This window comes from Oncorhynchus masou, chromosome 21, assembly GCF_036934945.1.
Source record: "Oncorhynchus masou masou isolate Uvic2021 chromosome 21, UVic_Omas_1.1, whole genome shotgun sequence".
NCBI lineage: Eukaryota > Metazoa > Chordata > Actinopteri > Salmoniformes > Salmonidae > Oncorhynchus > Oncorhynchus masou.
In genome coordinates, this window is record NC_088232.1 from 34,887,656 (window position 1) to 34,913,586 (window position 25,931).

At 45.1% G+C, this 25,931-nt stretch overlaps 1 protein-coding gene across 1 annotated transcript in view; it reads left to right on the top strand.

Annotated features, from left to right (window-relative positions):
- LOC135508226 (latent-transforming growth factor beta-binding protein 2-like) overlaps window positions 1-25,931 on the top strand; it is a 149,964-nt gene that overhangs the window by 117,716 nt on the left and 6,317 nt on the right. Inside the window, exons 16-32 of the mRNA XM_064928273.1 lie at window positions 742-867; window positions 1,399-1,527; window positions 1,701-1,820; window positions 2,128-2,247; window positions 5,701-5,823; window positions 6,009-6,131; window positions 6,242-6,367; window positions 6,485-6,610; window positions 6,725-6,850; window positions 6,948-7,073; window positions 7,600-7,725; window positions 8,667-8,792; window positions 9,132-9,251; window positions 14,756-14,878; window positions 15,571-15,699; window positions 24,735-24,869; window positions 25,094-25,228. Coding sequence (XP_064784345.1) covers window positions 742-867; window positions 1,399-1,527; window positions 1,701-1,820; window positions 2,128-2,247; window positions 5,701-5,823; window positions 6,009-6,131; window positions 6,242-6,367; window positions 6,485-6,610; window positions 6,725-6,850; window positions 6,948-7,073; window positions 7,600-7,725; window positions 8,667-8,792; window positions 9,132-9,251; window positions 14,756-14,878; window positions 15,571-15,699; window positions 24,735-24,869; window positions 25,094-25,228 — 2,139 coding nt within the window. The remainder of the gene's footprint in view (window positions 1-741; window positions 868-1,398; window positions 1,528-1,700; window positions 1,821-2,127; window positions 2,248-5,700; window positions 5,824-6,008; window positions 6,132-6,241; window positions 6,368-6,484; window positions 6,611-6,724; window positions 6,851-6,947; window positions 7,074-7,599; window positions 7,726-8,666; window positions 8,793-9,131; window positions 9,252-14,755; window positions 14,879-15,570; window positions 15,700-24,734; window positions 24,870-25,093; window positions 25,229-25,931) is intronic.

The window sequence follows — 25,931 nt, forward strand, 5'->3', positions numbered from 1 at the left end:
TGAACAGTCTACTCATAATTCTCCCCAATAACTATTTAAATGATGACTTGCAAGTCAACTTTATTCTTTCTAGATACAGATGGGATCTCAATGAATTTGTGAGTTGTGTCCAACAGGCCTTTTTGATAGACATTTCTGAGGGCTGACCTGTAGTTTAGCAAGGGTCTCTTAGTGGACCCACTCCTCCAAGCCAACTTGGCTTCAGGCTTCCGAGTAGCACAGAGGGTGAGAAACCAGAGAGAGGGCGAGAAACCAGAGAGAGTGTGCCTTTTGGAAGAGATAAATGGACTGGACAGCTGCCAGGCGCTGGGCCTGCATGAAAAGAAGAGAGAGAAGACTGTGTTAGTGACTCGCGGTCATCCTATGGAGAGGGTCAGAGCTCTGAGCCAAACCCAGTAGCCCACCCTCAGCTTGTGCTTACAAGAACCACTTTGGACTGAAACAAACAACCGACAAGTCCAATGACAGGCTTAACAGTGCGTCGCCCTTCTTCTCGTTCGGACCCTTAATGAGCGCCCCCTGCCCCGTCTTACAACACCACACCAACCTGTCCTCCCATCTAAGGCTCCACCATAAAACAACCTGAACGTTTCCATGGAGAATAACATGTGGTGGACGAGTGAATGAGGAAGAGTTGTGTACAAAGGGTTACCCAATAGGATACGAACACGGCATGTCTATGTACTGAGGTATTGTATTGAATGTTCACACAGGTTACTCAGTGTCAGTATCTCCTCACAGATATTGACAAGTGCGCCATCACTCCAACCATATGTGGCCATGGGCTGTGCGTGCCAGTGCAGACAGGCTACACCTGCTACTGTGACCCCGGCTACAAGCTGAGCACGCTCCAGACCAACTGCATCGGTAAGACGGGAAGAGGCGGGCGGGTAAAGGGGGCTTCTCCGAGGGTTCTGTCAGCTCTCCATATCATTGTCTCAACACGAGCTTCGCTGTTCACACCACATACTATACAAGCACAGAGGCCTTGAGAAATCAAGAGCCAAGTGAAAGCAATCCCTGTGTTTATGTTGACCCGTTATGCGATGCCTGACAACACGGAGTGATCCAGAGAGCTGCCACGGAGCTTTAATCCGTTACCTCACTCTGCAGTCACCGTCCAAGCCCTGCTCTGGGCCATCACGAAGGAATGCCTGCACTGTGGAGGGGCTCCAGAGTGAAGGGTTGGAAAGTGCAAGGTCTTCAGTGGTGAAATGTAACTGAAATGTAACACTCTGGCCTCTCCTCCCACTCCACTCCACTCCACTCCACTCTCTCTCTCTCTCTCTCTCTCTCTCTCTCTCCCCTCTCCCTCTCCCTCTCCCTCTCTCTCTCTCTCTCTCTCTCTCTCTCTCTCTCTCTCTCTCTCTCTCTCTCTCTTACTTTCTCTTTCTCCAGATGTGAATGAGTGTGAGGAAGACCCTTGTGGAGGGAAGGGCCGTTGTGTGAACACCTTTGGCTCCTACACTTGCCACTGCTACAGCGGCTACAGCAAGGTCATCACCCAGAACAGGAAGTTCTGCCATGGTAAGAGGAGGAGGCAAAGCATGCTGGGTGCTGTAGTTTTACCTGTAGTTTTCCTGATATCATACCAGAATAGAACTGGTAAGGACAAATTCAGACAAGCAATGTTCCTCTAAGCCAGATTCGTAGAACAAGTCTTCTTTGTTACTCTGACTTGTTCGGGTGATTTTGTGCAGATATAAATGAGTGTGACATGGCCAACAAGTGCCAGGATGGGGACTGTTTCAACACAGAGGGATCTTACTCCTGTGAATGCAAGAGTGGCTACGCCAAGTCCTGGAGGGGACAGTGTGAAGGTGAGTCCAGCACAGAGACAGATAGGCTTAACACTCTGAACTAACAGAACATCACACTGCAGCTTGGCCAGCGGTGTTTATTGACTTGTCCAATCCAGCCACAGAACAGCCATTGTTGTATTTTCCTTAGTTCTGTGCCAGGGGAAAAACAATGTAGAGACTTTAAATTGGCGGCCGTACCAGAGGGGGGCTGTTTGCATGGGTATTGGTCTGTGTGTGTGTAAATGCAGACTGGATCCAGCTAATCAAAGGCTTGTTTTAATGGTATTTCCTCACCTCCCCTCTCCCTCCCCTGTTCCCTGGCCAGATGTGGATGAGTGCCGGGACCCCGACTCATGCCCCAGTGGAAGGTGTGTCAATGCCCCAGGCTCCTTCCAGTGCCAGGCTTGTGGCCCCGGGTTCAAGGCTGCCAGAGGGAGATGTCTGGGTAAGAGTGGCCTCCAAAGGCCACGCCTGGAAATGAACTGGGTTTCCCTCTTAAACTTCTTTATGATTGGATAATATTCCCCCAGCCTGCCTGGCACACTTTACGTGAGCAACGCTTGCTGTTGGTAACACCAGAAATGACCAATAAGACGTCCTCAGTGCAACAGTGAAGGGTCTTAAGGACGTTTTGACAAACCTGATACTCTACAGTTTGCCATCGAATTGGACACAGCTGAATTAGATTTTTCACTAGTGTTTTAGCTCAAAAGTCTGGAATCATTGAGGATTCTAGAAGAATTATCTCAGGGCTTGAGTGAGTGACTCCTCGACTAGGTCCTCTACTCTCTCACGTTTTAATTGTTTATTTTTTTACACTTCAAATACAAACTTATACATATAACAACAACTTACAGACACACACAAACAATGACTATATCTTATCTGCCCAGACCCGCATGCTCACTGCCCCATCCCTCATTATCGTTTGCCACTTGGCCTTAAATTGTAGCAATTCGTTTTTTCTCGGTTGCCAATGGTATTTCAATAATAAATCATTTGATTTTTCCATTGTGTCAATGATGGCGGATTGATTGACTTCCAAGATTTTAGTATACGTTTTTTTCAAGATGAGTGATAAGAAGAAAATCCTCCTGCCCATTGGGTCTCACTACACCCCCATATGCCATGTCTTGAAATATGCAGACAGATGGATTCAAAGTAAGTTTACATTGTAATACAGTACTTCTGACAGACAACTTTCTAGCTCGGCCCACAACTTCCAAGACTTTATAGCATTCCAAGAAAGCATGGATTATTGAGTCATTATTAGTTTTACACTTGAGACATGACTCTGCCTGAAGAATTTGTGAATTTTGTCTCTTGTATAAAAAATTCTATACATTAGTTTACACTGGATTAAGTATAAATTAACTGTAATTTCATTAATTATGCTCCAACTTTCCCTCCATCTTGTGCCAACATCAGTTCTTTTTAAGTCTTGGTTCCAATAGTTTATATTTTTTTTCTAGGAGATTGTCAGTTGGATATGCTCTCTGCAAGGTTTTATATATCTCACCTATCATATGAACATCCATTTCTGACTCAAATAAGATTCCCTCAAGGTTGCTCTGATGTCCAAAAGTGATATGCCTCTTTTAAGTTGCATGTTTTTAAAACGATCTATATTGGTCAGTCCAAAATGTCTTTTTAATTCTGCCATGGAAATACATGTACTGTCACCAAGTCATTTATGGTTTCTATGCCTTTATGTTTCTATGGTTTCTAAGGCTTAATATTGGATGTTGTATTTTCAGGGGACTACCACATCACCCCAACCACAGTGCAGAGTAGCAGTAGAGGCCTGGTGGGCCTTGAGTGATGGCAGTGAGTTAGTGACACCTAGGCTAGGTCCTACACTCTCTCACTCTTTCCCTTCCAGTGGCTCCATTATTTGTGTAATATCTGCCCCTCCTGCTCTCCCCACCTATCCATAGCCCCCGGGGCCAGACCCATATTGTTTAAACACATCGCCTTGTTATTGCTGATCTTTTCATATCATCTGCTGCTGTAAAAGATTGTTTATAATACTTCATTTTGGGAGAGTCAAAATATTTTCCCTTGGCCTCAGCCTTAAACAAACAGACTATTATTTTTTGAATGGCTCTGGCCACTGCAGTTGAGTGAGGACTGAGTGAGGACTGAGTGAGGACTGAGTGAGGACTGAGGGAGGACTGAGGGAGGACTGAGGGAGGACTGAGGGAGGACTGAGGGAGGACTGAGGGAGGACTGAGGGAGGACTGAGGGAGGACTGAGATATATGGAGGGGTTATTCATTTGTCAAATTCAAGTTCTCCCAGTCATTGGTATAAAGTATATTAAGTAAAAATACTTTCAAGTACTACTTAAGTCGTTTTTTTGGGTATCTGTACTTTACTTTACTAAAATTGTGCTATCTGGTTTGCTTAATATAAGGAATTTTCAATTATTTGTACATTTACTTTTGATACTTAAGTAAATGTAATACCAAATACTTGTAGGCTTTTACTCAAGTAGGATTTAACTGGGTGACTTTCACTTTTACTTGAGTCATTTTCCATTAAGGTATCTTTTAATCAAGTATGAAAATGGAGTACTTTTCCCACCACTGCTTCCAGTCTGAACTCACATGTGAAAGGTGAACGTAATCTTCAGTCAGTTTTTGACATTTCTAGAATGTCTTCCCAATGATTCCTATGACTAAACAAGGCTGGAGCTTACCTCATGGGTTCTTTGAAGGGAAAGTAATCAGATTGAAGCAATCAAAGAAAGTACTACATTAGCTCCACTGTTGTCTGCTAAGAGCTCTTTAAACACATACAATCAATCCTCTCATAGCGTTCTATGTTATGATGTGGAGTATAACTAGCTGCTGAGAGGCACTTCCTCTGGAAATGAGGTGGAACACAGGAGTTAAATAAACCCCCACTAAAAGGACCAGCAACAGGCTAATATCCACATGGTGAAGGAACTCAACTCAACCAGGGACCATGTATGCAAGCTGCAAGTGTGTTCCCCATGTTTGTTTCCAGCATCTGCCTTAGTCAATTGCCTGTACACTCTTTACACTCTTAGAAAACCTAAAAGGGTTCTTCGGCTGTCCCCATAGAGAACCCTTTTTGGTGCTAGGTAGAACCCTTTTGAATTCTATGCAGAAGCTTTTCCACAGAGAGTTCTACATGGAACCCAAAAAGTTGAACCTGGAACCAAAAATGGTTCTCTTATGGGGACAGAACCAAAGAAACCTTATGGAATCCTTTTTTCTAAGAGCGTAGGACAGTAGTTGGAATCCAATTGGCTGCGTAAATGGATAAGCCTAGTTGGTTGTGCGATAGAGAGAACAGCTCCAGCCCCATGTCAGACATATCGTAGAGGACTGAGAGATGCCAGGAGATTGCAGAAACAAGGTTTTGGGCTGTACTGACAGACGTCTGGCTACAGCCACCGCAGGCAAGGCAAGGCACACACAAAGCTCTGCCTGTGTTCCACTGGATGTTTTCAGCGCTGTAGCCGTCTGTTTCTACTGTCTCATTCACCTCACATTGAAGCTGCCTGCACAGCTGTGTGGAGAGAGTTCAACTCTGCCCACTCACACACACACATCTCCATGCTCGATTCACACACGACATAGAGCTGTCTGGCACATGCTTAGATCCATAAAATACAGTTTTTGATTTATGCCTTTTGGAGTCTACTTTAAAACAATGTTTTTGCATGAATGTTTCTACACAAATAACGTGTTTCTGCCGTTATCCTGTGTATTGACTTAGAGCATGAAGTGGAAAATATTAAGGCAGGGCAATAGATAACGACAAACATTCACGGTAACAGTGTATTCCTACTGATCATGTCATGGGTTGTGGGTGTTTTTGATACCTGTCATGGTGACCTTAATGTTAGTGACCTGTCTCGCCCTCAGACGTAAACGAGTGTTTGGACCAATCGGTGTGCTTCCATGGTAGGTGTGTCAACTCAGAGGGCTCTTACAGCTGTAACTGTTACCAAGGATACCAGGCCTCTTTGGACAACAACAGTTGTCAAGGTACTTGTTTGTGAGAACAGTCACACATACATTTCCCAGGTTTGGTCTTAAAGTGACAGTTCTCTGAATGGGCAATAGTGCTACTGAAGAAGCTTGAGAGGTCCAGGGGCTTTCAATAAATGTTGTTAACAGTGAGGAGCAGTGGTGGTTTAACGAGGTCCTCCTCCACACTGTCTTTTCTCCAGATATGGATGAGTGTCTGCTCCCTGGTGCCTGCCTCCATGGCAGGTGTGTCAATCTGGATGGTTCCCACAGGTGCAGCTGTAACCCTGGTTACCAAACCACTCCTGACAGCAGGGCCTGTGAAGGTCTGTAAAGGATTAGATGTGTGGAATATGACTCTTCACGGTATAACGCTGCTCTCTTTGAGCCCTGAGCTCTCTGTGGCTTTTTTAATGCCTCATCATTGTTTTATTAGATGTCGATGAGTGTGCTACTCCTAATGTGTGCCCCGGGGGAATTTGCACTAATACCGAAGGTTCCTACTCATGCAAGAACTGCAGCCCGGGATTCCAGCGATCAGCTGATAGACAGAGATGTGAAGGTACTGTATGTAACCTGTACAACCTTTAGTGTTTAAGTCAATGGTATAACTACCATGTCAGATAGTGTGTAGCAACCTACTGTACATTCTTCATGGTAATCCGTGTCCTTGTTCCAGATGTGGATGAGTGCTCCCAAGCAGACATGTGTCTCGGAGGGGTATGTGCCAACACAGAGGGCTCCTTCACCTGCACCAGCTGTAAGGATGGATACCGGGTCTCCCAGGACAGGCAGAGGTGTGAGGGTGAGTCCAGTGAAAGCCTTCCCCAGCTGGCACATTCACCCACACCTTCTAAGACTTGCCCTTTGCGTGTATCAACTGTATCAATAGTAGATCTTGTCTGCGTGTCTCCTCCAGATATTGATGAGTGCCAGTCTGGGTCTGTGTGTGCTAACGGAATCTGTCTGAACTCTGAGGGCTCCTACTCCTGCATCACCTGTCCCTCAGGCTACAGCGTCTCCCTTGATGGAGAGCTTTGTGAAGGTTTGTTCATCCTCCCTGAAACCACATCTAATGGTCTGTCCTGAAGGAGTTGTATGTTACCGACCAGTCTGAGTTTGTTTGTTACTTATTGGAACAGATATTGATGAGTGTGCGCTGCCCACTACGTGCCCCAAGGGAACATGCACCAACACAGAGAGTTCTTTCATCTGCACCACCTGCAGGCCAGGCTACAGAGTGACTGAGGATGGGCTGGAGTGTGAAGGTGTGTTATGGTATGCTGTGTAAGGATGTTAGGTTCTGCCCTCGGCCCTGCGTGTGTCAGACGTAAGAGAGGGTGCCAGGAACACCCCACTGAGCCCTGTGTGAGTCCAGCCAGGCCTCTCTCTCACACATTGCCTGTTTTAACAGCAGGCTCAGGTTGTCTGTAAATGGCATCAGGTGTGACGACTTGGACAGAAAGCCCCTCTCCTGAGCTAAAGATCCCCAAATTCTCCTCCCAGACATCACATCATAACTGGGTTCTGGATCCCTCTCCCTCTGGCACCATGTGTTCAAAAGAATGAGCCATAGGCCTCAAATATAACAGTGAAGTCAGCCTGTCCCACTGATAGATCAGCTGGAGAGATAGATGTGTTGACAGTGGAACTTTATGCCATATCATTTATAAACTGATCAAAATGATTACATGCGGCACACTGTCATGTCTTCCACCAGGCCTGCTGACCTCTGCGACAGCTCAGGGATTTAGTTAACAGGGCTTCTCTCTGTCTCTCTGTTCTGTTGTTCAGATGTGGATGAGTGCTTGGTGGCTAACGTGTGCCCAGGCCAGCTGTGTAGGAACAGTCCCGGATCCTTCTCCTGCAGGAGCTGTGGGACTGGCTTTACCCTGTCTGAGGACGGCTCCCACTGCATGGGTAAGACTGCCTAACTACCCTCTGGAAAACACTTACCCCCACCCTCCCCTTCTCCCCAAGAGGAAGACTACAGATCCAGTCCGTTATTATTCAATGTTATTTAATGGAAGGGTGGATCGAGACTAGGATGAAGATATCCTTTTTGAAATGTTTTGCTCTGGGAAAATCCTGAAAACAAGTTAAATTCAGATTTTGATTGGGTTTTAATGGATGTCTCCATGCCAGGAAAGGATTAACTCCTCTTTTGACCCACAGGCAAACGGAGCCATTTCAATCACTTAACAATGGAATGCACTATTTGCCCAATATTAAATATAATCTGTACCAGAGCAAGGAATTTCCAATGATCACATAACAGAGTGCCAGGGAGTGTTTGTTGATACAGTAATTATACCCAACCTGTAATAGCTTGCTGTTTTGGAATCGATGCCTGTCCTGCATACTTAGCCTGTCTCTCCATCCTTTTTAATAAAGCACTGTCAGTGCAAGCTAATGAAGGAGGCTATGCTTACTGTATGTGCAGACTGACTCCTTGCATTCAGCCATTGGTCATGTTATCAGGCCAGAGACTCTGAGAGGCTGTCTCCTTGCATTCAGCCATTAGTCATGTTATCAGGCCAGAGACTCTGAGAGGCTGTCTCCTTGCATTCAGCCATTAGTCATGTTATCAAGCCAGAGACTCTGAGAGGCTGTCTCCTTGCATTCAGCCATTAGTCATGTTATCAAGCCAGAGACTCTGAGAGGCTGTCTCCTTGCATTCAGCCATTAGTCATGTTATCAGGCCAGAGACCCTGAGAGGCTGTCTCCTTGCATTCAGCCATTAGTCATGTTATCAGGCCAGAGACCCTGAGAGGCTGTCTCCTAGAACTGATAGGCTAGATCTGACCTCACTCATGTTCTGATGCTCTCTCTCTCTCAATCTCTTTCTCTCTCTCCTTCAGACATAAACGAGTGCCTGTCCATGGGGGTCTGTCCCATGGGCGTTTGCAACAACACAGAGGGCTCTTACTCCTGTATGACCTGTGACCTTGGCTACACGCTGTCACCCAATAAGCTCTCCTGTGAAGGTACACATTTTTTGTACTAGGGACTAAACTCTAATGTCCCTTCACTCATGCTGGAAGTTCTCCTTTATGCTGATTCATTTCCAGTCAGTCACAGCTCTGCATGGTAGACCAACACTGATATGAGTCGTCATAATTCCCTGAAGTCAATTCTGAAAATGATGTATATTCTTGTGGGAGGTTGTGACACTTTCCTCAAAGTTTTGGCCACATTATTTGGAGGATAAACTGAGAACCAACTTGGATTAATAGCCAATGATCTGCCATCTGTGGTGTGAATGTGTCACGCTACATTAGACTGTATGGTATGTGTGTTTCCCCTCCGTGTCTCCTCCCCGGCAGACACCAATGAGTGTGAGGACAGCGGTCTGTGTCTGGGAGGACAGTGCACCAACAGCCCCGGCTCCTACAGCTGCTCCTGTCCCCCGGGTCTGGAGCTGGTGGATGGGACGTTCTGTAGAGGTACACACACAAACACATCAAAAGTGGAATTCTAGGATCCCAACACAACCACAGAGACAAGTACAGTGCCTTCAGAAAGTATTCATGCCCCTTGACTTATTCCATTTTTTTGTGTTACAGCCTGAATTCACAGTGGATTACGTACATTCTTTTCACCCATCTGCACACAATACCCCATAATGACAAAGTGAAAACATGTTTTTAGAAATGTTGGCAAATGTATTGATAATTAAGTACAGACATCTTATTTACATAAGTATTCACACCCCTTTTGTTATGACACTCCAAATTGAGCTCCGGTGCATCCAATTTCCTTTGACCATCCTTGGGATTTCACTTCAACTTGATTGGAGTCCACCTGTGGCCAATTCAATTTGGACATTATTTAGAAAGAAACATACCTGTCTATAAGGTCCCACAGTTGATACTGAATGTCAGAGCAGAAACTATACCATGAACTCCAAGGAACTGTCCGTAGATCTCCGAGGTAGAATCGTGATGAAGCATATATCTGGGGAAGGGTATACATCAATTTCTAGAGTGTTTAAAGTTTCCAAGCTCACCGTGGTCTCCATCATTGGCAAATTAAAAAAATATGGAACTACCAAGACTCTGTCTAGAGCTGGCTGTCCAAACTGAAGAAGAAGGACCCTGGTCAGGGAGGTGACCAAGAACCCAATGACCACTCAGACAGAACCACAGAGTTCCTTGAGATGGGAGAACCTGCCAGAAGGACAAGTCTCTACAGCACTTTACCAATCTGGGCTTTATGAGAGAGTGACCAGACAGCGTCAGGGACTGGGAGACTGGTAAAGGATAGAGTGAACAATGAATGGAGCAAAATACAGACAAATCTTTGACGAGAACCTGCTTCAGAGTGCAAACGACTTTAGACTGGGGCGAAGATTTAAGTTCCAACAGGACAATGACCTCAAGCATACAACCAAAGCAACGCTGGAATGGCTTCAGAACAAGAATGTGAAAGTCCTTGAGTGGCCCAACCAAAGCCCAGACTTGAATCCGTTTTGAAAATCGGTGGAAAGACTTGAAGATTGCTCTTCACCGCCGATCCCCATCTAACTTAACAGAACTTGAGAAACTCTGCAAGGAAGAATGGGAGAAAATCCCCAAATCCAGAAGTGCAACGCTGATAGACATACCCAAGGCGACTCAGAGCTGTAATCACCCCCAAAGGTGCTTCTACAAAGTATTGACTCAGATGTATGAATACTTATGTAAATGTGACATTTCTATATTTCATTTAATAAATTTGCAAAAATGTCTAAACATGTTCTCACTTTGTCATTATGGGGTATTGTGTGTATATGGGTGAATTCAGGCTGTAGCACAACAAAATGTGGAATATCCAAGGGGTATGAATACTTTCTGAAGGCACTAAGTACAATGAAAAGGCTCTTTATTGCAGATCTTAAGTAGCATTCGTTGATTGATTCTGTTTTAAACTAAGCGCCCAGTTAAACGTTTAAGGAGGCTAGGAGTTAGGACTGCGGTATAGCCTGAATTTAACATTGAGCCCTGAGGAAAAACAGCTGCAGAGTTACTTCACTCACACAGAGCATTGGTTTACATTTGTGCAGGGTTGTCCACCGTACGTGGCTTCGTTGAGGGACAACTCTGGTGGGGAACCTCCCAGTGGCTGTGGCTGTGTACAGTACTTAGGCTGCACTCACATACTCTGGAACAAACACTTTCCTTTAGATGGTGCTTTTGTGAGCGTTGTACAGGTCCACTCTCTGTAGTCGAAAGCTGGATGGCAGGCTCTCCCTGCTGCGCCAGGCGTGTCCCCCATGTCTGTAACATACAATTCGAGCATGTACTGACCTACATCTTGGCATCACACATACTAGGCAAAAGCACTTTTCTTTAGTGTTCTAGAGAGCGCTGTAATGTAGTGAAGTGGAGAGAGACAGAGGTGCAGCGAGAAGTCAGAGTGGAGACGTTCCAAGTCGAATGGCGCGTTGGAGATAAGCGTCCATTTACTTTTGCCTCTAGTTCTGGGGCGTGTTTAGCAATTAGTTCGGGGAGGGAGGACGTGATAGGCATTGACAACATCTGTCTCATGGTCAATATAGTCCATGCCAATCTGTAGAATCACCGCACAACCTGTGAAGCAAGTAAATAGTTCATGCTATTCAATTTCACACGTGAGAATGGCAATCGTAAATAACACAGCACACATGAGTGAAAGGCACTCATAAAATAGGGGATGCTAGCAAAATATGACATGCTGATATAATATGCTGATAATATAAAGTATACTGAACAAAAATATAAATGCAACAATTTCAAAGATTTTACTGAGTTACAGTTCATAGAAGGAAATCAGTCAATTGAAATGTATTAGGCCCTAATCTATGGATTTCACATGATTGGGAATACAGATATGCTTCTGCTGGTCACAGGTAGGGGCATGGATCTGAAAACCAGTTAGTATCTGGTGTGACCACCTTTTGCCTCATGCAGCATGACTGACACATATCCTTCGCATAGAGTTGACCATTCTGTTGATTGTGGCCTGTGGAATGTTGTCCCACTCTTCTTCAATGGCTGTGCGAAGTTGCTGGATGTTGGCGGGAACTGGAACACGTTGTAGTACACTTCGATCCAAAGCATCCTAAACATGCTCAATGGGTAAATGTCTGGTGAGTATGTAGGCCATGGAAGAACTGGGACATTTTCAGTTTCAAGGAATTGTGTACATATCCTTGCGACATGAGACCGTGCATTATCATGATGAAACATGAGGTGATGGCGGTGGATGAATGGGACTACATTGGACCTCAGGATCTCGTCATTTCCATTGATAAAATGGAATTATGTTCGTTGTCCGTAGCTTATGCCTGCCCATATCATAACCCCACTTCCATCATGGGGCACTCTGTTTACAACGTTGACATCAGTAAACCATTCGCCCACATGACAACGTATACGTGGTCTGCGGTTTTGAGTCCTGTTGGATGTACTGCCAAATTCTCTAAAATGGCATTGGTGGCTGCTTATGGTAGAGAAATTAACATTAAATTCTCTGGCACCATCTCTGGTGAACATTCCTGCAGTCAGCAAGCCAATTGTGCACTCCTTCAAAACTTGAGACATCTGTGGCATTGTGTTTGGTGTCAAAACTGCATATTTTAGAGTGGTATTTTATTGTCCCCAGTACAAGGTCCACCTGTGTAATGATCATGCTGTTTAATCAGCTTCTTGATATTCCACACCTGTCAGGTGGATGGATTATCTTGGCAAAGGAGAAATGCTCACTAAAAGGGATGTAAACACATTTGTGCACAGAATTTGAGATAAATAAGCTTTTTGTGCATATGGAAAATGTAGGGGATCTTTTATTTCAGCTCATGAAACATGGGACCAACACTTTACATGTTGCGTTCAGCAAGAGTCAGTATCATTTGTGACACGCCCATCCTCTCTCTGGGGACGTTCTTAGTGTGTATCAGTCATGTGGATTTGGAGGAAATGGGATAGTTAAATCTCCTGTTCAGCTGTGGATGAGTGTCAGTCTAGGGTGATCAGTGGAGAAGGGGACTGTCTGAACACAGATGGTTCTTACCTCTGCATCTGTCCCTATGGATGCACCACAGAGGGAAACGGCTGCCAAGATGAGCGAGAACAAGCTATAATGCTAGGATTATAACTAACTACCAACTGGTTTGAATGCATTACCACAATTAGCACGAGCCACAAGTTCCTCCTGTCTGGGTAACGACAGACCGTGCATGCAGAGGGCAGCTTGTACTCCCTGACCCTGTCTCTCTCTGGGCTGACCCCTTTCCCCCTTGCTCTCCCCACAGCTCCAGCTCCAGTTAGGCAGCAGGGATCAAACCCAGCCATTTTTTCTAATAGGTTATTGCCAGACATCAACAGTCTCACTGCTCCTCCTCTTTCACCTCCAATTGACCAGATTTTATGTCATTCCAGCCGCACCCATTGCCCTGTTCACACCAGAGAGAGAAATGCTGCTCCTGACTGTTGGCCAGAGCACTAGCTAGCCTTTCACTGGAACTTTCTGGAGCATTAGTTGTCAAAATACAGAGGAATTGAGCACTCTGGAAGAATCAAGATGAAAGGAATGTAACTCCGGCTAAAGCTGCATATTATTGATTCTGGCCTGTTTTACTGCTGAGAGGTATCGAGCATTAGCGTAACCGGAATGACAAATCATTGGGCAGTACACTGAGCATGTTATCGCTGTGAAGCAGGCAAGCATGGAGCAGGGCCACTCTCTGGGGGTGGAAGATCCTGGAGAGGGCTATAGTGGGTGAGGGGCCCATGGTGCGAGGGGACTGGACCTCTTCCAGGCCATACGTACCCGGCAGGCTAGGCAGCCCCTCCCCAGTGCCCTGTGATGATGGCTGGGCTTTCCCTTCAGTCTGCTGGGCTGTAGCCATGTACTGTAGCACCAGACATCATCCACAACAGTGAGCAAGGCAGGTCCAACCTGCACTCCCCTGGCCCTCTGCCACAGCAAATATTATCCTATAAATTAGAGGCTGGGCATATATATTCAGGTCGTCTGCCATTGTGTGTGCAGTCCTGACACAGTGAAAGCCAGGCCCCTCTGCCATGGGCCCTGCAGGGAGAGGAGAGGGGGTGCATGGGAAGGAGGGGTCAGGTGAGCCCGAGTGGTTGGCCTTCTGGTTGGCTCACAGGTGAACTGGCTGGATGGCTTGCTGCTTACAGGGCTATGGGCGCTGGTCCTGTCTGGGACATAACCATGGACAGTGCACTAACCTCAATAAATCATAAAGATGAACTACTAATCACTAGTCAATCTAATATAACCTGCCATACAGCTCTGTTTTAGCTAAATCATTGCTGTAAATGTTTGTATCGAATCACATGGCTATTAAACCGGAACATAAATTGAGGTGCTGTCCCATGCTGTTTTCAGAATGTTTTGTTCCCTTTACCTCTACATGTGTTTACTGTCTACATTGAAACATTTGTCTCATTATCAGCCCTTGGCAAAATAGGTTTTATTTTTGTTGCTTTTCTGCCTTGACCCCACTTATTAGGCTATTCAGTCCAAATACCTTGTAAGTTGTGTTGTAATGTGGCAATTACACCAATCTACATTTAATCAAGCATATAGCCATCATTATATGCTTTTTACTAGTCGGAGGGAATGTTCCCAGACCAATAGCTAGGTTACATACTGTTTTCATATTTTGCCAGTACCATAAAGTGTTCCAAATGGACAATGTATCTTATGCTCAGACAAGCCCTTGATTGCAGACATGTATTATTTTCTTCATGTTAAGAGAGAATGAGATTCTCGGTGGCTGACTGATATAGTAGTATAGTACACCAAAGAAGAAAATACGCCATGACTTTCATAAACAAAGAACACTTTCTTTCACACTTTCCTCTCTCTTCTTATCTCCATTTCTCTCTCTCTCTGTGTCTGTCTTGCTGTCTCTCTCTGACTCTTTCTCTCCCGCTCTCCTGCTCCTCCTTTTTCCCTCCAGGTGTTAATGAGTGCAGTAAGGACGGCGTGTGCTCCCATGGCCAGTGTCTCAACACAGATGGCTCCTACCTCTGCCTGTGTGAGGCTGGCTTCAAGTACTCTGCAGACACAGCTGACTGTGAGGGTAAGAACACTCTACCAACTTCATAACTCCCTCACTCTACCCACAATCCACTGCTTCTGCCCCAGCTGAATCAGTGTTTTCACAAAATTTCAGAAGAGTTAATAGACCATTCCGGTCCCTTTAGACCAGAGTCCGCCCTGTGTGTGAAGCGTTTTTGTAACGATTATGTAGCTGTAGTCAATGCAGTGTCAATGGTGACATTCCCTCAGTGAGAGTCCAACTATGGCCCAGAGGCTTTCCTCGGGCTGTAGTCTTGCGTAAGGGAGCTCCCTGTGGCTGGAGCTCTGCTCCTCATCTTCCCTTGGGGAGTATGAATCACCCCATTGTGGGATGGAGGTGTTTCTCCCTCTGGAACGTGTCCCTTTGCTTCTTCACAAGTTCTTCGGTTCCTGTGCAAATATTGTTCTTGGCCATGCCCAGTGTCTGCTGCTGAGCACTGAGGACAGCAGCACCACAGGCCTCCTGGCCGGGCCTACTCATGCTGGGGAAACATTGTACTGTGAGGAGTGGAGGGGGAATTGGATTGGTGATTGAGTGAGTGTGTGTGCATGTGTGTGTGCATGTATGACATAAGCACATGGATATCTCAGGCCTCCTGGCCGGGCCTACTCATGCAGGATATCCATGCTGATGTGAAGGGTGAAGAATAGGAATGATGTGTGTATGACATTAGTACATCTTTCTCTCCACAGATCAGAATGAGTGTAAGGAGTATGGTAGCTCGGTGTGTGGCATCTGGCTCTGTGAGAACACCATTGGCTCGTATCGCTGCTTCATGGGCTGCCAGCCTGGCCTGTATGGACAGGACAACCCAGACTGTGGTAAGTAAGTGGACCACAGGCCCTGTGCTTAGTCAACAGGCAATGTACTTACTTAGTGGACAGCTGAAGGCACTTGAATATCAGCCTTACTGCTCATTCACCTTGGGCAGTTGTCTGAAAGAAACACTCTGCGTTGTCTCGATGGCCCCCCTAGCCCACCCCCATCCTACAGAGATACCGATATCAGCCTGGCACACACACACAAAAAGGCTCATGTGAATCAAACGCTATCAGGTGCACTCAGCCTTCCTGGTCAGGGGAGCAGAGTGAGGGGAAATGGGCCCTGAAATTGGGCCCCTTGATAATAGGGCCAGGTCTCATCCTCCAGACAATGGGGCTAATTGAGGTTTTTTGGCAAGGGTGATGGGTATAACCTGATCGCCACTGTTCTCCTCTCTAAGTGGGGCAGGGCTGTCATCTGATGGGACATACGGTGCACCCCACCCCTCCCAGCCACCTTTGCCCTCCTCATGCCATTGCGACAGACACCCAGTCAGGTGGTCACCTGGTATGGCCTGGGAGGGGTGGAGACGACCGACACATCTGGGTCTAACATCTGTCCAACAACAACAAAACATCCCTGTCTCCATGACAACAGAAAACATGCCCGCCTGTGAGTTAACTGGCAAAGACAGACCATCAGTCTGTGTATGTGTGTGTCTATGAGAGATTGACATAATTTTACTATATTCAGAAGAGTGTTTGATTAGTGCTGGAGCACGCCCATTTTTGAAGCAGTTTGTATCGGCGGTGGCTGGCGCTGTTGTTCCCCTCTGCTGGTAAACTTCTCAGTTACCGTAAAACATGAATCAAGTCGGTTTTAGAAGAGGCATAGCTGACATTGAACAAAAACATACAGTCCAAGAGTTTGCTCTTATCAAAATGGCTTCCAAACAGGCAAGGCCAGGACTGAAGGGCAGAGTGTGAAAGCATGATTTACTGGAATGATCTAGTGAGCCCCGGATGGGGTGGACTGAGAGAGAGGGTTTTGAGATGCATTGAGCATCATGTTATATTCTCATCGCCATGACTCTTTATTTGACTCACACTGGAGAGCGGAGCGCCAGCACACCGGGGCCGATGACAGAGTCTGGCTTGGTGTGGCCCTCTCCCCTCGGGGGACTATGATGTTGTGTGGCTGGATCCCATCATGGAGGGGCTTGTTGTGAGAGGTGGCCAGATCCAAAACAGCTGCTCATCGCCTCCTCACCTCTGTTTTACCATTTAGCGTCAACATGGCCCATCCTCTGATCGCAGAGGCTCAATTCAATATAGTCTGAATAAGTTCTGTGATGTAAATACGTGCAGATGGTAATTGCATTAGGGCCCCACCAGATAGCCATGTTGTTGTGTAACTGTCTCCTCTTACTTATCTAACCACCAATAAGGGTTTTCCACAGCAGCTTGACTGTTACGATCACACATTGTGGATCATGATCCACCACACTGTTTAGGTTGAGCCTGTTAAAACTCAACAGTCCAAATTATAACACCCCAGAGCATTGTAACAGCTCCATTCTCTCTGGTCCAGTCCAGTGATGCAGCCAGCCGTGGCCGTCTCTGACCCACTCTCTCTTCACCTCTGTTCTGATGCCAGCCTCCCTCCTCTCTTCCAGGCTACCCAGCATCTCCCTGGGACATACATACAGTACATCCCCACAAAGCATCACAGACATTGACCACAGAGCTTCTCGTCCCCTCCAGTCCCTGGCCTCAACTCCCTCAGCCTGGGCTGTGGAATCTGAGGAGCTAGCCCTCTCGCCTCTCTCTCGCCCCTCCACAGCTCAGCATCTTGCACAAAGGCCACTTGTTCCAAGGCATTATGTGAGGTTATGGGAGATGCTGCCGTCACCCCAATAAAACGTCCGGGGAGGGAGCTCAATTACTCTTAGACATTTTTGTCTGCTTGTAAAAATCATCCAATATTTAAGAAGGCCATACGCTGTAATTTGCCATTTCTCAGAGGGGCGTTGATTTATTTTTACTCCCAGGCCTCCGATGGGGCGGCGGTTGTCTTTGGCTCTGCTCACCACACTCAATTTGTGGTCATAATACAAAATGGGAAAACAGACATTCTCCTCAGAAGAGCTTCAGCTGCCACTACACTCTACCTCCATCCATTGGGGTTGTTCACTCAGCCCTGCTATGACAGCCTACTGTATAGGGTGACGAAGGTAACGTGTTACGTAATCAGATTACTTTCATATGTAGTAAAGTTACGCGCTACTTTTTCAAATTGGGTAATACTATTACAGTTACTTTGTCAAACAATGTTTGCATTACTTTCTGAATTATATCTCTACCGGGCGTGTGTTTCCATGATCCGATCTTGACTTGTTTCCTCATTTACTTCTCGAGTAAGCAGAGAAAGGTCATGACTACAGCTGTTATGGTGACCGTATTACCGCCACACCAGCGGTCAAGAGTCATGACCGCAGTCAAATACCATGTGAGCATTTAGTCATGGTAACTAGGCTTCTCCAAGCTCTGATGCTGCTGATGGTCATTAGTAGCCTATCAAATTTGCTAACTGCCTGGTCCTCAGCACTCTACTGTCCATAACTCTGACATAACTCTGACATAAATGCAAATGAAAAATCTGAACACTTAATGGGAGCCCTTCAGCTCATGTTGCACAAAATGTTTATAGGCTGTGCAATGGCGTGAGTTTTGATGGCCTCTACTAAAAAGAGGAGGATCCCATCAGCTTTCTATAGGCTAGGCCTACTATATTTATTTATCAACTTTCCTAATATCAACTTTCCTAATATATTATTTACAACAGGAGTATAGCCTACCTAGCTGGCATGATTATGAACCATGGGAAAAGTGTCCTCCATTTAAGTGCATAGATGACATATTTTGTTCCCCCTGTTCTGAGACGGGTGCATGATAATGGTCCATTCTAAATCAAAACAAATTTGACACATGTATTATTTAGTATATGTAAAGACAAGATTCAATTAAGAATAGTCTGATGGGTGACAATATTAGCCTATAGTGTGTTAAGTAAGGCAAGATAATAATATGCCCAGTGTGTGAAGTCGGCGAAGAAACAGGCCATGCATTTTTTTTGTGCGACTTTTTCAAATCATAGTCACACACCTCATGTTGGTCAGCCCATAGGCCTATATGTTTTGTTATGGTTTGTATCACAACGAAAGTGGCCAAATAACTGAGGATCCTATAGCTTTCTATAGGCTAGGCCTACTACAGTGGGGCAAAAAAGTATTTAGTCAGCCACCAATTGTGCAAGTTCTCCCACTTAAAAAAGATGAGAGAGGCCTGTAATTTTCATCATAGGTACACTTCAAATATGATAGACAAAATGAGAAAAATTATGGTGGAAAATAAGTATTGCCACACTGTATATTTATTAACTTTCCTAAAATGAAGCACATTAATACGCTTTACAACCGCTGTAGGGCCTAACTGGCATACATAGACAGCGTGTGAGTTTCAAGTTTGGGGAAGATAATTTTCACCATAAAAATGCACCTTTATAATAAAGTATTACATGCATAATCGCATTTGTGGTCACTTCTGAGAATGGTGTTTTTCTTGCAAATTGATTACATTTGTAACAATCGTGTCTATAGCCTACTGGCGCTTATAATGTGAAGAAATAGCCTAATAGTTTATCAACATTTATCAACATCAGCTTGATTGCTTTTAAAACATTTTTCGATGCAAGTGGTTGTTTTTTGGGGGATCTATCGCATCCCACAACCTGTACTATGCGGGATAGTAGATTCATATGGGCTAGTGCTTTTGCTGTTCGTTCGGCCTACTCATCTTGTTGGCTGATGAACAGTTCTGGACAGTTCTTATAACATCAATATGCGCCTCGGAATTCAATAAGAGGGGCGCGGGCAGTTGCGTCCCCGGTGTGTCTGTCTTCACTTGTAGCCTACTTCGGAGCTGAGATGCCTTGCTATGTTGTCGTCTTAGGTCTCTCTTTATGTAGTGTTGTGTTGTCTCTCTTGTCATGATTTGTGCCTTGTCCTATATATATATATATTTTTTAAATCCCAGCCCCATCCCCGTAGGAGGCCTTTTGCCTTTTGGTAGGCCATCAATGTAAATAAGAATTTGTTCTTAACTGACTTGCCTAGTTAAATAAAGGTTAAAAAATAAAATAAAAAGAAGAAACCAATCAGAATTGAGACATCTAAGAGCCACACAAGTGGGATGTCACAGGGATGACGCTGGAGAGGCGAAGCAGGTACGGAGAATCAAACATTTAATATGGAACGGACATGGAACGAAACAGGAACAGCATCAGCACACGGGTAACACAGACAAATAACAATCAATGAAGCAGCGGGGAACAGTGCAAATGACAAATATAGGGGAGGTAATAAACAGGTGATGAGTGAGTCCAGGTGAGTCCAATATTGCTGATGCGCATGACGAGGGAAGGCAGGCTTGCGTAAATGATGATGGTAGGAGTGCGTGATGCAGGGCAGCCTGGCGCCCTCGAGTGCCAGGGGGGAAGAGCGGGAGCAGGCGTGACAGGGGATGCCGCCGGGAAATTCGAGGCCTGGTGAGAATATGATCAAGTGCTTGTCAAATTGTGACACATTAAGTGTGTGCAGCCTGCACGAAAAACAAAGAAGAGCTCATGCCTTTAGAGTCGCATCATTGAGCCTTAGAATGTATAAAACATCTAAACATATAGCCCAATGTTTGTATCACAACTAAAGTTGCATAAATAACTCTAAATGAATCATATAGGAGGACCTGTTTCTTTGTTAACCGTTAACACAAAATAGCCGCATGTGCTCACTCCTGAAATCATTTGGAGAAAATATCCTTTCTGTTTTATTCAGCTATGTTCAATTGTATTCTTCATACTATAAAAAATATAAAATAATGCCATGAAATTCTAAGCAAATCTTTTCTGCTAAATGAACTAATGTAGCCCACAGCCATATGGCATAGCCAGATCAGGGCCTAACATAAGGACAATTCAGAGTATGCTATTCTGTTCTTTTGAAATAGACTTATCATGTTTCTTTAGACCTGTCTAAAATGAATAATGGATTTATTGTGATGGTGTAGGCTATAATAAATTGATTTATTAGACCTTTTCAAATGTAACTGTTCCAAAGATCTGCATCAGTGGCTTGTAGGCTATGGGTGGAAGCCAGGAGATGCTAAACATGTTTATGTTAATTAAGGGTCAATTACCGTGAGACCGGCAGGTATTTGCTTGACAATCACCGGCTGACAAAATGTCATGACCATCACAGCCCTAGTCATGACAGCTGCTGTCCATAGAAATGTATAGAGGGCGCACCTCTGATCGTTGCCATTGATCGCTTCGGTGATAGCAAAGTCCATAGTGGGCTTTCCCTTCTAGTTGCAAGTGTGTCCACTATACATCTCTATGGGTCCGTGTACTTGCGATCTATAACCAGAACTGGCTGCTCAAGATAAAGATTTTGAGTGAAAAGATAGGAAATCTGTACAGATGCTTGGTTTAAAGTATATATGGCTAATTAAGCAGCCAATATATATAGTGTTGCACTTGTAGACTTCCACAGGAAAGCCGTGCAACAGATGAAAGGGGAAACTAGTGATCAAACATGAGTAAGTAACCTCTTTTTGGTAGGGCTTACCTTGCTCCCTCCGACAATCAAACAGTGAGATTTTTTAATGAAAGTAACCCAAAGTAATATAACTGGTAATATAACATGTTACTTTCCACACAGAATAATATTGTAAAGTAACGTGTTAGTTTTGTTAAATGTAACGAGTTATTTCCAACTTATCCCAACACTGGTGAGTACTGTATGAGAAAAGCAGTGTGTGATTGTCAATGTGTTGGAAAAGAAACCTGCATCTCATTTAGATCCTGTCTTTCCAGCTGCAGTTCGCCGTTGTGGCTATCAATTTTGTGTGACTACGGCTTGTCTTTAATAAGGCATAGAGGGCTGGAAATGGTTTGTGGTCACACTGTCTCCTACCTCCCACACTGACTAATGTATGGAAATGTGACGCCTTTCAAAAGACATTTAGCCCGCTGTGGTCACTGTGGTCTAGATGTTGGGCAATGGGCGTGCATACACAGTTTATAAAACAGGGTTTAACCCAGGAGGTGACCCAGGTCTGGCGGGGTCGGGAATGAAACAACGGATGAAACAGGGAAAATAAATATCCCTCCTCATCACCGACCAATCCTACGCATCAAATAACCCTGGCCTGCATATGGGTTCAATCAGGCCAGGGTTTAACCAGGGAACCAGGAGTAGGGGAGACGTGTGAAGGGTGAGCCAGCAGTCAGCTAGCCTCACAGGCCCACCATGTGCTCCACATTACAACACGGCACAGAGACCCCCACTTAACCTGCTCACCTGATCTAGCCTGCACCATTACCAAGCCGGGTTGATCCACACTCAGGAAGGGGCTCCTGGGTCAGACCATTAGGAAGGGGGGGGGGGGTGTAATGGAGAAGATGGCCCTAGATAGCCTGTATTGTTAAAGTATGCATTTCCCATAGGCCATCTGGCCTCAGGTATTTTATCAACATCACTCTCTGGCTGGACAGTCAGTCTTAATTAAAGAGGTTTAGTAGGTCTGTTAGTCCAAGCGTTTCGAAGGATCCAGGTCAAAGACATGGCCATGGAAAGACTTTTAAAGAAATTTGGCCCAGACATTTCCCTTGGTCCCCGAGATGATGATTTGATAGCATCATGCACCCCACTACATGTAAAAATGGGAACATTGTTTCCAAGTTTCAGATGGATGAAAACCTTGAGGCAGACACGGATTATTTCATGTAGCAGCTGAGTGCTTAGATGACCTTCCTGAGAGACCTCCCAGCTGGCTGCATTACTTATGCTGACCATCCAAAACCCCACTTAAGTTTTTCACATATGCCAAAATGTTCTTCAGTGTTACAGTATACACCTCATCTTACTACAAGTCTGTGGCAAGGCCCCAAAGTCCAAAAGTAAACATTTTAATGGGGAAACGGCTACATGTTTTTGATAATTGCCACATCCAATAGGTTTGTAAACACAAAGTTTGGATTTTGGTGGCTCTTATTTATGTCCCAATGTCAATTTTTGTCTTCATCATGTCAGAGTCATTTGGCTGACATCACTATTAGCACCATCTTCTGGATGGCTTTGCCTCTCCCTGCCCCCTGGACAGTGGGTCAGGCCTCCCAGAATGCACTCCTCTGTAATGTAATAGTAGAGCAGGGCCCAAGCCAAGCCCTCTCCATCCCTGCTGAATAGATTGCTTAATGCAGTCGCTCTGGCTGACTCTCCTCATTCCTCGAATGATGCAGCATTTATGAGAACTAGGAGACAGAATAAAAATCTGATAGACAATATGTGAATGTCATTTATTTTTTTCCTCTACAAACCTGCTGACTTATGTAGCCACTATTTTCATTTGCTCCCAATTGATGCGTTAGCATGTTTAATAAGACACACTGGGCTACTGGATGCCCTGAAGGTGATGTATACTTTACTACCTACTGTACCTGGCATTATGTCATGCCCATAACGTTGTGACATATAGCGAAAAGAATACAGTACCAGATACTTCTCTATTTCCCCACTACTGTAAATGCCCTGTAAACCATTAGCTTTTGCTGAGTCAGGCGTCTTGATTCTAATTAGAAAATAACACACACAGCATGTGGCCTCTATCAATGGAGATGTTGGCAGACTTCCCTCAAATTCCTCAACAAAGGTGCCATACCAAAGAAAAATGTTTTTTATGAATGTGGCTTTTGTGTGCGTTTTACCCCTGTGTGATCTCTAGGGCAGGGTTTGGTTCTTGCCCTATCACTACACAGCTGATGATGAGATGGTTATTTGAATCAGCTGTGTAGTGCTGGGGAGGGGGGGGGGGGTTGCACGTGATAACATAGAGAAGTGTTGTAGGAACATAATAATGGTTGTGTGTCACATAACCTGGTGACTTGGCCAGTGCACAAGCAGGTTAACATTGACCAGTGATCAAACCATATGTTTGTTTTTTTAAACAATTATAATCAGTCTGGCCTCTCTAAGAGTATCTGTCTTTGGCCTCTGTGCTGTGCAATGTACGCCAAGAAATACGAAATGATGTATGTGAGAAATTGCTAACAAATGTTCCCTTAAAACAGAGGGTGGTTGGGAATCAGAGCTGTTAGCACTAGTGTTATATGATCCAGTGTTAAGGTCCATACATTCCTCTGCTCACACATTCAATGTACACATAACAAGGTCTTTCCTCTGGCTTCGTTAAACATGCTTTATGATGTATGGCTGTGCATGCGAGCAGCTGCACACAGTTGCCAGATCTGGTCCGCTCCATCCTTTTGCACGCAGAAAATATTCTGAATGAGTCCAGATCAACTCCCCTGTTTAGATTTTTTGCATGGGACACATTTTTGGAATTACAAAAGTAAGATGTCAAATAAAAAAATAGGGACATTTAGGAAACAATGCGGGCCTGTCAGAGTTGTTGCACGAAATGTGCATTCATTCAAATGTTAGTTACCCGTAGCCGGGTTGACAAAATGTCTCTGAAGTAGCTTATGTGGATGTGCAAGCCCCTCCATGTCTGTAAGCCAGTCCCATGTTATTACATAATCCAAGACATCACTGGGCCAGAAAGTAAGCAACAGGTCACTTCTCACTCCATAGACCCCAGCAGAGGAACCCTTAGATCCTAAAGGCTTCCAGATGCTGGCTCTACTTTAACACGATGTAGCCATGCTGAGAGGCAGCCCTTACAGACGTTTCACTGGGCTCATTGATCGCCATCGGAGTCAGCAGAATGGATTCAATCAATTGATCTGTGTCCCCCACAAAGCTGTAAACGATCCCATTCTCCCCCTGTATTCATTTGACATGTTATGATGATGGTGATTGCTATTGCAAGTTTTAGCGGCAGTAGTGTTTATTTTAGTATTGCAACACACTCTCATTAGCAAGCCAGTCATGTGAAATGGTACAGTTATACACATGTAGCAGAGAAACATTGGAATGTGTTATTTTATGCTCACCTTTGGGTGCCCTCTTGTTTAGATATCGATGAGTGTGTGAATGAGAACATCTGTGGGGACCATGGCTTCTGTGAGAACACAGACGGCTCCTACCGTTGTCAGTGTGACCGCGGTTACACCAACCCCGCTGGTGATGCCGGGGCCCATGGCTGTGTAGGTAAGAAACTGTTAAATGATACACTCCACTGGTTAGCATGGTCAGTTACTGTATATAGTACCAATGTGCAGTACGTACTGTATTCATTGTACATGGTGGTATGTGTGTTTGTGAACGTGTGTGTGTGTTTGTGTTTGTACGCACACTTGTGTCTGTGTGTACATGCTTTGCATTCGTGTGTGAACCTCAGTGTGACTTTAACCCCTCTCTCCCATTCCGTGGAGACGTGAACGAGTGTGAGATGAGCACGGCGCTGTGTGGAGAGGCCCTGTGTGAGAACGTGGACGGCAGCTTCCTGTGCATCTGCCCCAGCGACAATGAGGAATTTGATCCCATCACCAGCCAGTGCCGCCCGCAGGGTAACAGCACACACAGGGACTTATGGGACTTAAGGGTTCGTCCTATCGCTGGGGGATTGAATTTTCACTGTCTTCACATCTGGGGAATAAATTGCAGGAAAGAACAAATTGCAGAAAAACTATTCCAGCTATCCTTTACAGAATTGATTTGCTGTGCTCAGAGAACAACTCACTCCAAATTCTCCCTCATGGTCAAATCTCCCCAGTCAAATTTCCCCGAAGACATACAAGAATAAGGTAAAGCGGTTGGCAAAACTGCCATGGAAAGATCTCTCTCAGAAACACTAACCGTGTTCACTGGACACAGATTACTGAAATACAGGTCAAGCTTACCTTGTCTGTGACATTGGCTTGTCTTTAGCTTGACATGGGCATGAATACACAGACGGGACATATTTACATTAATAAGCCCAATGTTCTCGGCGGGGATGTTTTTGTTCTCGTTCAGTATTAAACCCCAAGTATGCCTTGTGTACTTTGACCACATTTTACTTTTGACGTGTGCTAATCAATCATGTCAGAATGAATGGTGTGTTGATTCCCATGCCAGTGTTTCCATTTGGCCATGCCCACTGCTTAACTGTGAATGCCTGAGACCATGTCTGTGGATAAATGAGCAGCTGAAGGTACTCCAGCCTACTGCCTGCCTGCCCTACTGTAAGACATGATTCTCTTGACCAGGGGAAATAGTGGCACTCATTAA